At 22.0% G+C, this 13,530-nt stretch overlaps 2 protein-coding genes across 2 annotated transcripts in view; one reads left to right on the top strand and one right to left on the bottom strand.

The window, feature by feature from the left end:
• Positions 1-13,530, bottom strand: part of LOC105359733 (phytanoyl-CoA dioxygenase, peroxisomal-like) — a 52,094-nt gene that overhangs the window by 33,144 nt on the left and 5,420 nt on the right. The gene's annotated exons all lie outside the window — the stretch shown is intronic.
• LOC105359732 (uncharacterized) lies at positions 135-1,368 on the top strand. The gene is made up of 2 exons (XM_011496390.1): positions 135-441; positions 1,133-1,368. Exons 1-2 carry the CDS (start codon positions 145-147, stop codon positions 1,145-1,147), a joined length of 312 nt encoding a protein of 103 aa, XP_011494692.1. The 5' UTR covers positions 135-144; the 3' UTR covers positions 1,148-1,368.

The raw sequence follows: 13,530 nt of genomic DNA, 5'->3' as shown, positions 1-13,530 counted from the left end.
CAACTACCTTACATATAATTTATATTTTAAAACAATTACATATACATGCCTTATTATACTGAAAATATGTTTAATTAAAAAAAAAAAAAAAAAAAAAAAAAAAAAAAAAAAGTGATATAGTTAAAGGAGGAATGGTACATAAGTATGATTGTTTACGATATAGAGCGAAGGTGGCAATTCCATACTATGGGCAGCAATAGCAATACAGAAAATAGCGAATCTAGTATTTGGACAACGGGTATTGACGAAATCACGTCACAGAATTATGATAATATGAAGGACAATTGTGTATCCAACGTTGTATTGGACTTCTGGTCATGTCATCGGAGTTCCGCAGACATAAAAACACTCAAGGAAGAAGCAATTGTCAGTTTAAAGGGAATGACAGCTACCTATAAAACAAACTGTAACAACCAGGATGATAAAAGTCTACAATCTAAAGTAAATGCAATGACTAAAATATTTTCATACTACTGTTTGCGTAAAGAAAAAAGTAGTTGCTCGAGACACAGTTCTCTAATTATTACTATAAAGTACATAAAAAAAAACTACATATTTGTATAATTTACTATGTAATAAACATTTTACTGTTTGACTTAATTGTATTTCAAACAGAACATTCACTGCTTTCTATTCTTCCATTACCCTAATTTAAATAATTTACCCGTTTTAAGATACATTCTTTTATAATTCTTTATTTAAGATTTAATCTATGAATTACATTTGATTATAATATATGAAAATTTTAAATAATAATATTATTGTATTCATAAATCTAAAAATTTATTGTATAGAATAATAAAATTTATTTGATAATCATATCGATTTAAAGTCTTATAGTAAATACAAAATTTCAATAAGAACTATAATATTTTTGATTAGTAATTTTAGCATTGAAAATTGAATATCGTAGAATCAAAAATATAATAAATTTTAACTGCAATCTATTTTCATTTAATAATTTACAACAATTAGAGATAAAAATTATAATTTTGCGTTCGTTTAATTTGTAATAGTATATCAAAGTCTATTTTGTCTATTTTAGCCCATTGGCAAAGATTTATTCCGTATGCTAATATTATATATTATTTGCTAGCATTTATACAACTAAAGCTTTCGATCATTATTCTAGGAGACTGAGCTCTGATCACTTTAGCGTCAATTAGTGTAAGTGTCAACGATAACACCGAGATGACAACAAGTGGCATATCTGACGGGTACGAAGAAGATAAATATGAGCAGACTGGATTGTATTGAAGTAATAGTAATATTTGAAGTTCCAGCAATGATGTAATGCAGTCTACATTCAATGATCCATGGATAGCAAATGATGGTAATTTTATTTTGTATCCTTTGAACACTTATGAAACTGTGCGCTGTTCTTTAACTCATCAAGTAAATATATGAATTACTAATTCAAATATGAGTTGAATTATATTACAAATTGATAAAAAAAAACTCTATGTACTTAAATATTTCGTCTACAAAGTACAAAAGCTAGAACTTTACAAAATATATAATATAGTCTCTGTTCATCATTAAAACAGCCTTTAAAATCTGTGTAAAAAAATAAATAAATAAGTATGTTAATATTAATTATACTTTAAAATACTATAAAAAGTCATCGTTGAAATTCAATTAGTTTTTTACATTTTTTTTTTTTTTTAAATAACGTTAATATTGTACCAGCAATGTATTACATATCACTTATATAGTTTGGATTTGTATAATATAAATATTTTTATTATAGAGATAGAAATTTTGTTTTCCAAATTAGAGGAAAAGAAATTATATTAAAAATTTATTATACACTCAAGTGACCAATACAAACATTTTTCTAAATGTTAGCCATATAACTCATCAGAGGTAGCTCCATATTTAAAAAAATAAATATCACATTTAGTTAAGAATAACTTGCACGATAATATTGTATTAAAGTATACACATAGTATTATTTATATAATTGTACAATGTTTCATGCAACAATAATGCTTAAAAGTTCATTTGGTAATATTCGGACAATACCCTAATCAATATTTTTATTGATCAGTATTAAACAAATCATACTATAACAATTTTCTGAGTAATTTTGAAATGTCAAGCACCAACGTTTAATTGATTTGATTGCAACAAACAAATATCCGAGTGAAGCCTAATACAATTCCCATAAAAATATTATCTGCAGATAATGAACTCTATAATTAATCAACTAAATCTATACTCGGCTTATCTTTCTAACCACTGATGAAGTATTTGCGAAGAATTAAATATAATAAGTAATTTTCATTCGTATGTGACTCAAAGATGATATATTGATGATCGATTAACAAATTTAGATTCTTTTTGTTTACACCTTTTCGTAAACTCAATGTAAAAATATACTTGGGATTTAGAGAGATATATGTTTTTCTTATAATAAATAAATTATGAAAACAAAAAGAGATGAAAAAGATATATATGAAGTAAAATTGAATGATTATTGTTTTCTTTTTAAATAAAAAAAGTCAAAAACATTTCGCCTATATATAGTGTTATCTACTTATATTTTAAAATATAACATTAAAATATAAAATACAAAATTTTAAATGCTGTAAAATTATTTATTAATAAAATAACTTATAAGTTTGTCTTAAATATGAAAATTTTACGATAAAAACTTTTAAAATATCCGTCAATAATAGATAACATTAAATTTTTCAGAAAATATTGTTTCCATCAACGGTAAAGCAAATATTTAAAATGTTAAGTAAAATAATTTTTATAAATGAGCCATATTATTAATATAATAATAATACGACTAGTACTATGTTCTAGTTTCCAAAAATAAACACTTTTTTATTTAAATAGATGGATATAATTTCTACTGTTCAAATTCAGTGAAAAAATTGTCATATTTCCTATATAATTAACACCAATATATTTATTTATTTTAGCAAAATAAAATTGAAAAAATCATGTTTTTAATATGAGATATGAAATCTATTGATCGTGTATTTATATAGATGATGTTAATGTATTCGTTAGTAAATAATATGGTAAAATTGATTGTAATTGGTGTATAATATTATTATAGATTAGAGAGATCAAGGATTTGCAAAAGATCCTTTATTATTAAATTTCACTCGTATTGAAATTATATTCATAATATATAAATAATAAGCTTTTAGTTTCGAAAGCTCTTAAAAATACTGCAAAATATGCATGTAAAGGCTATTATTTAGAGACTGAAACGATGTTATTAATAATTCTGAGTGCAATTTCAACTTTTTTTTATTAATATTCATTTACTTTAATATATTTAATTAAATTCTATCATATATTATTTTATTATACATTATATATATATATATATATATATATATATATATATATATATATATATATATATTGTTATTATAGGTATTAATTTGCAGGTATTTATTTATCATTAATATTTTAAAAATTGTTACATTTTGTATACTACTGAATAATTAGTATAATAAATAGAAACGTAGGTACTAAAGTCTTAAATTAAAATGGACGTTAGATGTTTATTTGTAGAAAAACTATTGCACAAATATTTATTTTAAGAAAATTATACCCCTAAAAAATATTTTTTTTAAATAACTATAAAATATCCAATATACTTTTTATAAAGAGTTATAAAATTTTTTTAATTAAAAAATAAATAATGATTTCCTAGTAATAAATTGTTAATATTATTACAATTAATCGTCGTATAATATACAAATGAAAATGAATAAATAAAAGTGAAATATTTTTTCAAAAGTTACATAAGTACAAAAGTACCGTAGGTTCATTGACCAATAGCTTATACTAAGAATATAAATCATTATTAATACTTTATTAAATTTCTAAATAATTACGTTCCTAAATAGCTGAGTAAAGACCATGCATGTCATAATTTGTACATAATGTACATATAAAAGGACCCAAAAATGTTTAGCACAGCCCTACATTGTACATTTTCAAAAAATTATTTTGACTGAATATTCTTCTATAAATAAACATTGAAATTATATTTTTGTGATAATATGTTAGCACTAAATTAAGAAATATGATATAAATCTAATAAATAATATTAAATACATCAACAGACGTATTTCTACTTTACTGCATCTACAATATATGATTTTTTTTCTAATTAAAAGAGATATAATTAAAATTATAAAGTTTTTATAATAAGTATAATTTTAGAAATATTAATTATTTATATAAAATATGATTATACTTTAAGGCAAATCTGTTACGATATCTAATTTTCTATTCGTTTTTGGACATTATTTAAGATGAATTTACTTAAAACATTTTAGATTTAATATTAAATATACGAGAATTTTTTAGATATTTTAATGAAGAAATATTTCATTATTTTCGTATAATACGCATTCAATTTTTAAATCAATGAGTCTTTATTTTACTACATTTTTAGAATACTTTAGAAAATATGAAATAAAATAAACTAATGTGACATTATAAAAAAAAAATTAAGTCTTTAATATGTTGAGTTTTTTGTAAAACTTTCTAAAAAGCTTTAAAAATGTAGTTTCAATTGATCGAATAAGAGATATTATTTGTTATCTGTATTTTTAGATTAAGTACGCTTAAAAATGTAATATATTTTATCTTACATTTCATTTTGTAATTTTTCGTAAATGCATAACATACGAGTATGTTTTATTTTATAAGGGGAGTTGTTTGACACTTAAAGAAGCTTTTTGTTCATTGTAATGAATGTATAAAATTTGTTTTCATACATTATATAGAGGTCAGTACATACATAGATTGTATAGGAGTTTATAAAATGTAAATCATACGAATATAAATAATTTCAATATATTAATTTAAGACATATATTATTTGTCATATATCATTATCATATATTATATATTATTTTATTTATTATTATAATACATCACGCCTTATTTCGTATATTATTTACGATGCATATGAATTAAATTTCCATTCTCATATTTTCAATAGTTGAAATATACTATATATTAATTAAAGTATGTTATTAACATTAATATAATATTTATTATAGAATACAATTTAATTGCTGAAAATAGTATTTCATCGTTTATATAGTGAACTGTTAAATAGTTTCTGAAATATAAAAAAATTTCAACTCATTATCGCCTGAGATAAACTTTACAATAAAAAAAATTGTTTTTCTCATGAAATTTTTAATTACAGATAGTTCTTTATTTCGAAAATAATAGAACCAATGTAGAGAATAGTTAATGACCCTTTTTGAAAAATAACTATTTTGTGAAATAGTGTATCATATTGTATTTGTAACATAAATTGAATTTCTTCTCGACAAAGTAGGAAATTTTTTTATTATTAAAATTATATTGAGTTTTATTGTAATTTTATTTTATTATTAAAATTACAATCAATTTTTAAAAAACTTTTTAAATATATTTATGTTTTCCAAATGCTTTTTAAAAATTAATGAAAACAATATTTATAATATCAAAAACAAGAATTTTAATTTGTAACTCATAATATTAATTTATAAAATATAATGTATGTTATTAGTTTGAAAATAAATTAAAGTATATATTCGAATCATATTTTATTATACGGATGTTATGTATTATCATCTTCTATGTCTCAGAATTCAAAATAAAGGTCTGTTGTATTTTAATAATGGTTTATGGTTTCTTTCACAAATAAATTAGAAAATATTTCTTCGGTATGATTTAATATTATTTAATCAGTTTGTTTGATATATGATGATTATCAGGTAAGATTGGAAAAAGAATACTTGAGTAATTGTCAAAATTTATTCTAATATAATGTATAACTGTAGTTTATATCGAAATAATTAAATTTAATTTAATTTACAATGAAAAAAAAGCAATATTAAAAAATAAATATTGCAAATATTTTACATAGCCATTAAGTCATTTAAAAATTACAAGTTGTCATCGTCTAATGTATATCGAGTACATATTTTTATTCATTTAATTATCATTATATTTTAATATTATGTATAACGGAAATATTTATATCATTAAAAAATGCTGATTATTTAAGTCAAGTCTTGGAATAAGGAAATTGAAATATATTTCATAAATAATATCACTAAATTAATAAATTTATTTCGCTTATTACTAATAATTATATTAATACATTATATTTCTCTAAATACAGATTCGTCACTTAGTTATATTCTTATGGAAACATTGATCCATTTTTTATAATGACATAATATATTATAGTAAAAGTTTAATTTTTTCAACTATATCAATTTAATCTAAAGTTGAATGTTACATTTATTTTTCTAATCATCAAAAATATTTGTTAGCTTATAATTAATATTAATATTAATATAAATATTGCTTATTCTTTAGTATATTAAACTAAATTGTATAAAAACCAATACCAATTAAATCGAAATACTATTTCGAATTTAAGAAAAGCTTTAATTATACATTAAATACAATGAGCCGAGGAAAATTGTCAGTAAAGATAAATGCATAGATAATTAGTACTTTTAATTTAATTAATATAACTAAAACATTAATATCGAGTTTTATTAATTATTAATACATTAAAAAAAGTTAATATAACATGAAGCAAATTATTAAGATTAATATTATAATTAATTAATACTGTCATTAAATTCTATGACTAACATAAAATTAAGATAATTCATATTAGAAGTTACATAAAGTTAATAATCACACAATGAAAACTGAATTCGTTTATTTTATAAGAATTTTTTATTAGGAATACATAATTTCTGGTGATATTTTGCAATAACAACTTGTATACACTAACTTAAATAAATGTATAAACAAGATAATAAATTAATATAAAACTTCATATTTTTAATAACGATGGTATAAGTGACAATCTTTAACACGAAGTATTCTATAATTTACTTTTTCAGTTTACATTAAATATTAAAGAAAATGAAATCATGATTAAATATGTAATACTCAACTTTTCTTCAATGTTGTAAGCTCATTCAATAATGTAGAATTTATAGAAGAAATCTAAGGTATCTCACTGTAATTTAAAATTAATGTTAAATTATTATGCGTTTAATGTAGCTATTACTATATTATTTGTAATATTGACATTTACATTAGTAATTCTCTGCTAAAAGAGATAATTGTGTGAACGATGAACAGAACTCAAATAATGAAAATAATTGGAGATAAATACGTATATATACCGTATAAGCATTATCATAATATGTATTTATAGATTAATAAGTTTAGGAAATGTAACGTAGAACAATTAGGTTAACGTAACCATATAAATAGTATAACGCTTTCTATAATGAGTAGTTTAATTTATTATAATTATATTACGAATCAAACATAGAGTTATCTACATCAATTTACTTTAATATTATAATATCAAATTACTTTGAAACATTGTCAAAAGTTTTACTATTCTGATTATTATTACTAAGAGATATGATAATTTCCATGTAATATATACATATGCGTTTTAGGATATTTATGTGTGAAAAATTTGCTTGTATATTATAGCACAATATATTATAAGTAATAAAGTAAATAAAAATTTAACGTTTATATTTAATTTTTATTAGGAATACACCACGTTTGTATTCTTTTATTTATCTTTTGTATTATGATATAAATCATTCATACAAGAAAAGTTTTTTAATTAATGTATATATATAAATATATATAAATAAAAAAGTATCATAAATACAACTTGATACTTGTATATCATAAAAAAATTTTATCCTTCGGCCAGATCCTAAACATTAGGCATGTTGGCACGAGTTAAATAGAAAAAAAGCATTCCTCATAGTCCACACTTATGTTATGAGAAAACCATATGAAACAAGCCGTCAGCAGACACGAGCTAATAAAAGTAAAATAAGATTAGAAATTTTAATCCGATTTATTGCTATTTTAAAATATCATTTTCATAAAAAACAGAAAAAATCAAAGCGTAGTGGCTTACTTCCTGTAAAAGGTTTAATTGCATCAATATTGTCCTTGAAAAAGAGGACTGATACTATGAATAGTCAATTATTAAAGGACGCTTTACTGTAAATATATGTAGATATCAATAAATTAATTAATTTGCAAATATTAGTCGAAGCATTAAATAAAATTAAATAGATGCGTTTTCTATATAATCGAGAAAACCAAATTATTAAATGTTAATGGATGAGCCGCTAAGCTAAAAGAGCTTTGGACATACGGAGGCGCATGCATTACTCAAGTTTTATATTTCATTTTTTTTCTTCCATTTGGATTATTTATCAAATTTGTATTCAATAAATACAGTATTTACAATCAACGAGTCTTTTCAATTGAGCTATTGCTTCTCGCATGTGAAATAAATAATTACTGGTAAATAAGCATATATTGTGACATTATTAAAAATTAATGATCACATTATTTATAGGTCCTCCATTATTTTTGTTGTTATATTATAGTGGGACTACCCATATACTGTTATCGCATTGACTCCTTTGCAAACATAGGTAACACAGCATTCATTAATATTTTTTACACTTTGCGCGCACACACATACACGCACACACACACACGCACACACACACACACTCTCTCTGTCTCTCTTTATAACTCTATTTATCTACCATCTATCTATTTCATTTTAATTACAATAATTATAATTTCAATATAATGTATTTAAATTATCTATAAAAGAAATGCTTTGCCGAATATTTTAGTTTACCGATATCTAATTATATTAAATAATCTATTTAATCTATTTAATTCATATTATTATTATTCATTTATGTCCTAGAATAATTTCATATATTCACTTACAAATAATATTTTAAAAATAACTGTATATATCCAAGGTAAATATATAATAGTATTTATAATTAAGGTTTTGTGAACTTAAAACTATACGATTTGAATTTTTCTCTTAAAATGCATATAGTTTTTGTAAAGAAGAGGAATGAAAAATACATCTATATATTAAAATTGGAAGAAAAGCTAAGGGTATTATAACAGATAACCGTTAGTTAGTTTTTTCCTTTATTGTAAAATATATTTTTCATTCGTTAAATATCGGAAGTACTTCCTCTCCAAAAACTTAGATAACTTATAGATCGTAAAAATGAAAAAGTGGTAGCCACACAATGACTAACGACATGGAATAATTAATTTTTAAGGTAAATTATATGCAACTGTAAAATTGTATTGTCTCTTTGTTAAATCAGTTATATATCGATTCACATACTTTAAGAACCGAAGTTCCTTATCTTTTCAGGAATTGGTATTTGGTGGGCCTTACCGTGCAATGCACACAAACGAAGCGTAGCAATGCTTTTGATTTAAATATCTTATCAACTCATAAGAATATTTCGGGCTTTAATAGTTGAAAAATGTTAATGTTCACATGAATATAGAAGACAACACTTAATAACAGGTCAATGTTTTATGAACCTAGTTTGTACAACTTCGATAAAACCCAGAATTTTTTATTTTTCCTGAGATTTTCAAACTAAGTAATTAAAGTCAGAGAGAAATAAATAAATAATAAAGAAACGATCAAGCTCAATGCAAAAATACAATATGAGTTACAAAATCAGTGAGCAAATTTAAATTAAATTGAAATATTATATTTTTATCGTGTACTACATTTATGTACTATAAACATTATTATTGTATTCAGGGTTTAGAGAATTATAATAAAATATAATAATTATAATTTTTCCAAATATAATTATTAAACAATATATATAATTATTATCCAATATATATATATATATATATATATATATATATATATATTACATATTGGAATATTTAATAATTGAAATTGTTATTTTACACAATATTTGATAACATATAATAATATTATACTTATTTATTATACAATATAATTTGTATAATATACATATATATTTTGTACATGAAACAAATATATTTTACATTTAATAAAATTACATTAAAAAAAATATCTATTAGCAATGTACTACTTTATAATAACTTAAACGTAAGTACTTGTAGAATATTTACACAATAATGTATCGAGGAGATTGTTTTTCAAGATACAATTTTATTTTAAATACGACACTGCTTTATGTTGTTTTTTTATTTGTTTATAAATAGGATATGAAATAAATAATTATTTTTAAATCGTGAAAATTTACATTATTTAACATTTATTCATTACAGCAAGCATTAATTTATTTTATATACTTCGCTGAAAATTAGTAAATAGATGAATAAATATATTATTATAAACAGAATTGTAAATTTTATATTTAGATAGATTAATTATCTAATAAATAATTTACGAATAATAATTTATGAATAATAATATAGTCATTTTCTTTTTCTGTTATTAGAAAATATTTTCTATTATTCTTTTTGCATTACTAAGTAATTCACTTCTACTAAGTAATTTAATAATACTAAAAATAATTATTTTAGATTTTTTATTTTCCTCTAGTATTGATATAACAAAAAGAGATTTTTGGGCTTTATGACTGTATGTATATTTATTATAAAATATTCTTTTCTCTCGTTCATTATTTCTTGTTGCGTATTAGATCAATCGAGCATTATAGAATTTTTATATAACTGGCGTCTAATACACTAATATGAAAAGACTCCTCTGACGTCAAAATAGATAATTAGTTTGGTCAAATTAATTTAAAACACCTAGTGTCAAGGGAAGTCATAGTGGGTGGCTTATTATATATATCTAAATCTAATAGCAAATCTTACAGCAATTTAAAAATTGAATTATTTGTAAACAATTATATTCATAGAATTGATAGCGTTGTTTAATTTCGGAATCGTTATGATTACTATTTTAGTAATTGATTTGCAATTATTTGGCTATTGAAACTTTATATAAAGCTAATAGGAGCAACATATACATATAATATTATTAAAATTTCTAATACCATAAAATTAAAAATCTCATATCTCATAACTTAATTAATATTAGTTTATGATTACTGTCAAAATGATCAAGTGTTTGAATATTCCATGTTTCTATTGCAAATAAGCCGTCGTGAATCTATTTAATATAACCGCGCCTAGATTGAATTCTTATATGTTCGTAATTATTTCTTGAAACACAAACAAAATTCAAAACGATTATAACACTATTTATATTTTTACTATTGGTATTATTACTTTACTAATTTCAGCGCAAATGTTACGTTATTTTATGTCATTATATTATATCCAAAGAAGAGGAGGATCTATCAACACCATCAAGTATTCCATTTTAAATGGAATTCAAGATCTCTCACAGCTATCATGCTTTTACGTATAATGAGTTTTATGTAAGCAAATGAATATCAAATCAATTTTTTTCTAATGAAATATCTATATAAATTGGCTATCTAAAATTGTAAATGTACAAGATATATCCTCGTTTTAAAATTTAACTTATTGGAATAATTCCGATCACTTATACTTGTATTTTATAATATAAGGGGAAAGATGAAAAATACCTTTATACTCTGATAAATTCAATCGACTAGGGATTTATAACGTGTCCAAATTCCAACAGTTCTTAAATTTTATTCGATCATAATCTTCAGATCTTACATTTTTATTAAATAATATTTGTTTATAGATACTCAATTTACACGCGCGCGCGCGCGCACACACATGCGCGTATATATACATTATACTTATTTAGCGTAATGCTAAATAATAAATAATATTAAACAATAACATTTAATTTGTATGAATTTCGAAAATTGTACTTAACTCAATTACGTATAAAATTTATCTTATATATAAAATTCGTCGATAACCATTCACTTAGAAATAAATTACTAAATTATCTTGTATAATTTTGAATATCCATATTATGAAGTTTATCATTTAAAATTAAGATGTTAAGAAGTTTATACTTACATACATTATATTACAAATAACTCAATCATAATAGGAAATACTATACAAATAGCCCATATCGAAAGTAAAATTTTAATAAATAAAAGTTTTTTATGTGTATCCTGAATAATTTATTTAGTAATTTCAAAGTAAAGATAATCCAATGAAGAACTGCTGTCTAGACATAATAAAGAAAGTTGAATGAATTCGAATCGACACCCCCCCCCCCACACACGCGCGCGCATACATATGCGTTACAAACGAAAATATAACTGCTTAAGGTTCTTAATTTTCACTTTACGTATTTGTACGCCACTGAAAATAAAATGTATGACTTGACGATTGTGTTTCTTTAAATCTTGACTTCTAATATTATCATCCCATATAGTTATATCGTAATGTAATATTTTCTCATTAAATTTTCAGGTAAAAATGTTCCAAATTTATGTGTAAAGGATTTAAATTGCTTTAATTACATTAGATAATGAGATATATATCTTCATCAAATCTAATACTATACATCTCTATTCTGATCTAATTTTTTTATATTACCTTTAAATAATTGCTATAAAAATATTTGTATAATTATAGTTTACTTATAATTTACGTAAAGTGAAGATAAAATATTATTGAGTAATAATTTTTTTATATAATAAAGAATGGCCATTTTAGGAAATAAAAACTGTTTTATCAATGTCAATGCTATTTTTTACAAAATAAAATTTTCAGAATTAATTGATTATTAATCGCTGTATAATTTGTTAAATTATATTATAAAGAATAATTATGAATATATATGCGTGTCTCAGTATACTAAAATAATAATGGCAAAACTTATAAAATTTGCAATTATTTATTTCAAGTATAATAAAATTATTATTATAGTTAATAAATTTTTATATTAAAATTATATAAATTAATGTGAAAATTGAGTAGGTAATATAGGCAGCAGATAAGTAGTAATTGATTTTTTACTAATGCCGATTCGCATTGAGCGCCATATTTAAATTTTGGAAAATTCATACAAAATATAATTTTTGCTTGAAATATTTAATTTTTTTTTTAAATAAAATTTCACCATAATGTTTTAGTAATAATAAAGAGAAAAAAAACAAATATTTTATTACAATGCATTTACAATTCTAGAATTTGATATTTTATTAAGTTTAAAAAAATTATAAAGAAAAAAATTTTTAATTTTAAAATTAATGTTATAAAATTATTTATCTCGCCCTTTGATTTAAAATACAACGCAATAAATCAATAATTTAAAACTTTTTATAATATGCTTCAGTCAGAGACATAAAGCTACATAAAAAATTTTGTAAAATAAAACTGGTTGAGTCAAATGTATAATATAACGAGTAATTACATATTTATGTCGTTTACTAAGCAAATTCATATACAGTCTAATAATGTTTCATGTTAATACTAGAAAAAGAAGATAACTTTGCATATTCCAATATGTTGATACATCGCACAATGTGATTTACTGATGGAAGAGAAGTAACACATGCATGTGTAGATAATCTTTCAAGTTCCTTTCACTCGGACTTTAGTTCACAACGATCATTTGCTCGTGTGAGCCGGTCCGTGCTTATAGTTGCGACCTTGTTTCTGTTTACGTCAAACAATGAGACGAGCGATAATTTACGAAGTTCAGAATTTTGGCTCAATAAAATTA

Source organism: Ceratosolen solmsi, unplaced genomic scaffold (assembly GCF_000503995.2).
Source record: "Ceratosolen solmsi marchali unplaced genomic scaffold, CerSol_1.0 scaffold29, whole genome shotgun sequence".
In the NCBI taxonomy this organism is placed as follows: domain Eukaryota; kingdom Metazoa; phylum Arthropoda; class Insecta; order Hymenoptera; family Agaonidae; genus Ceratosolen; species Ceratosolen solmsi.
This window is presented reverse-complemented; position numbering and strand designations above follow the sequence as displayed.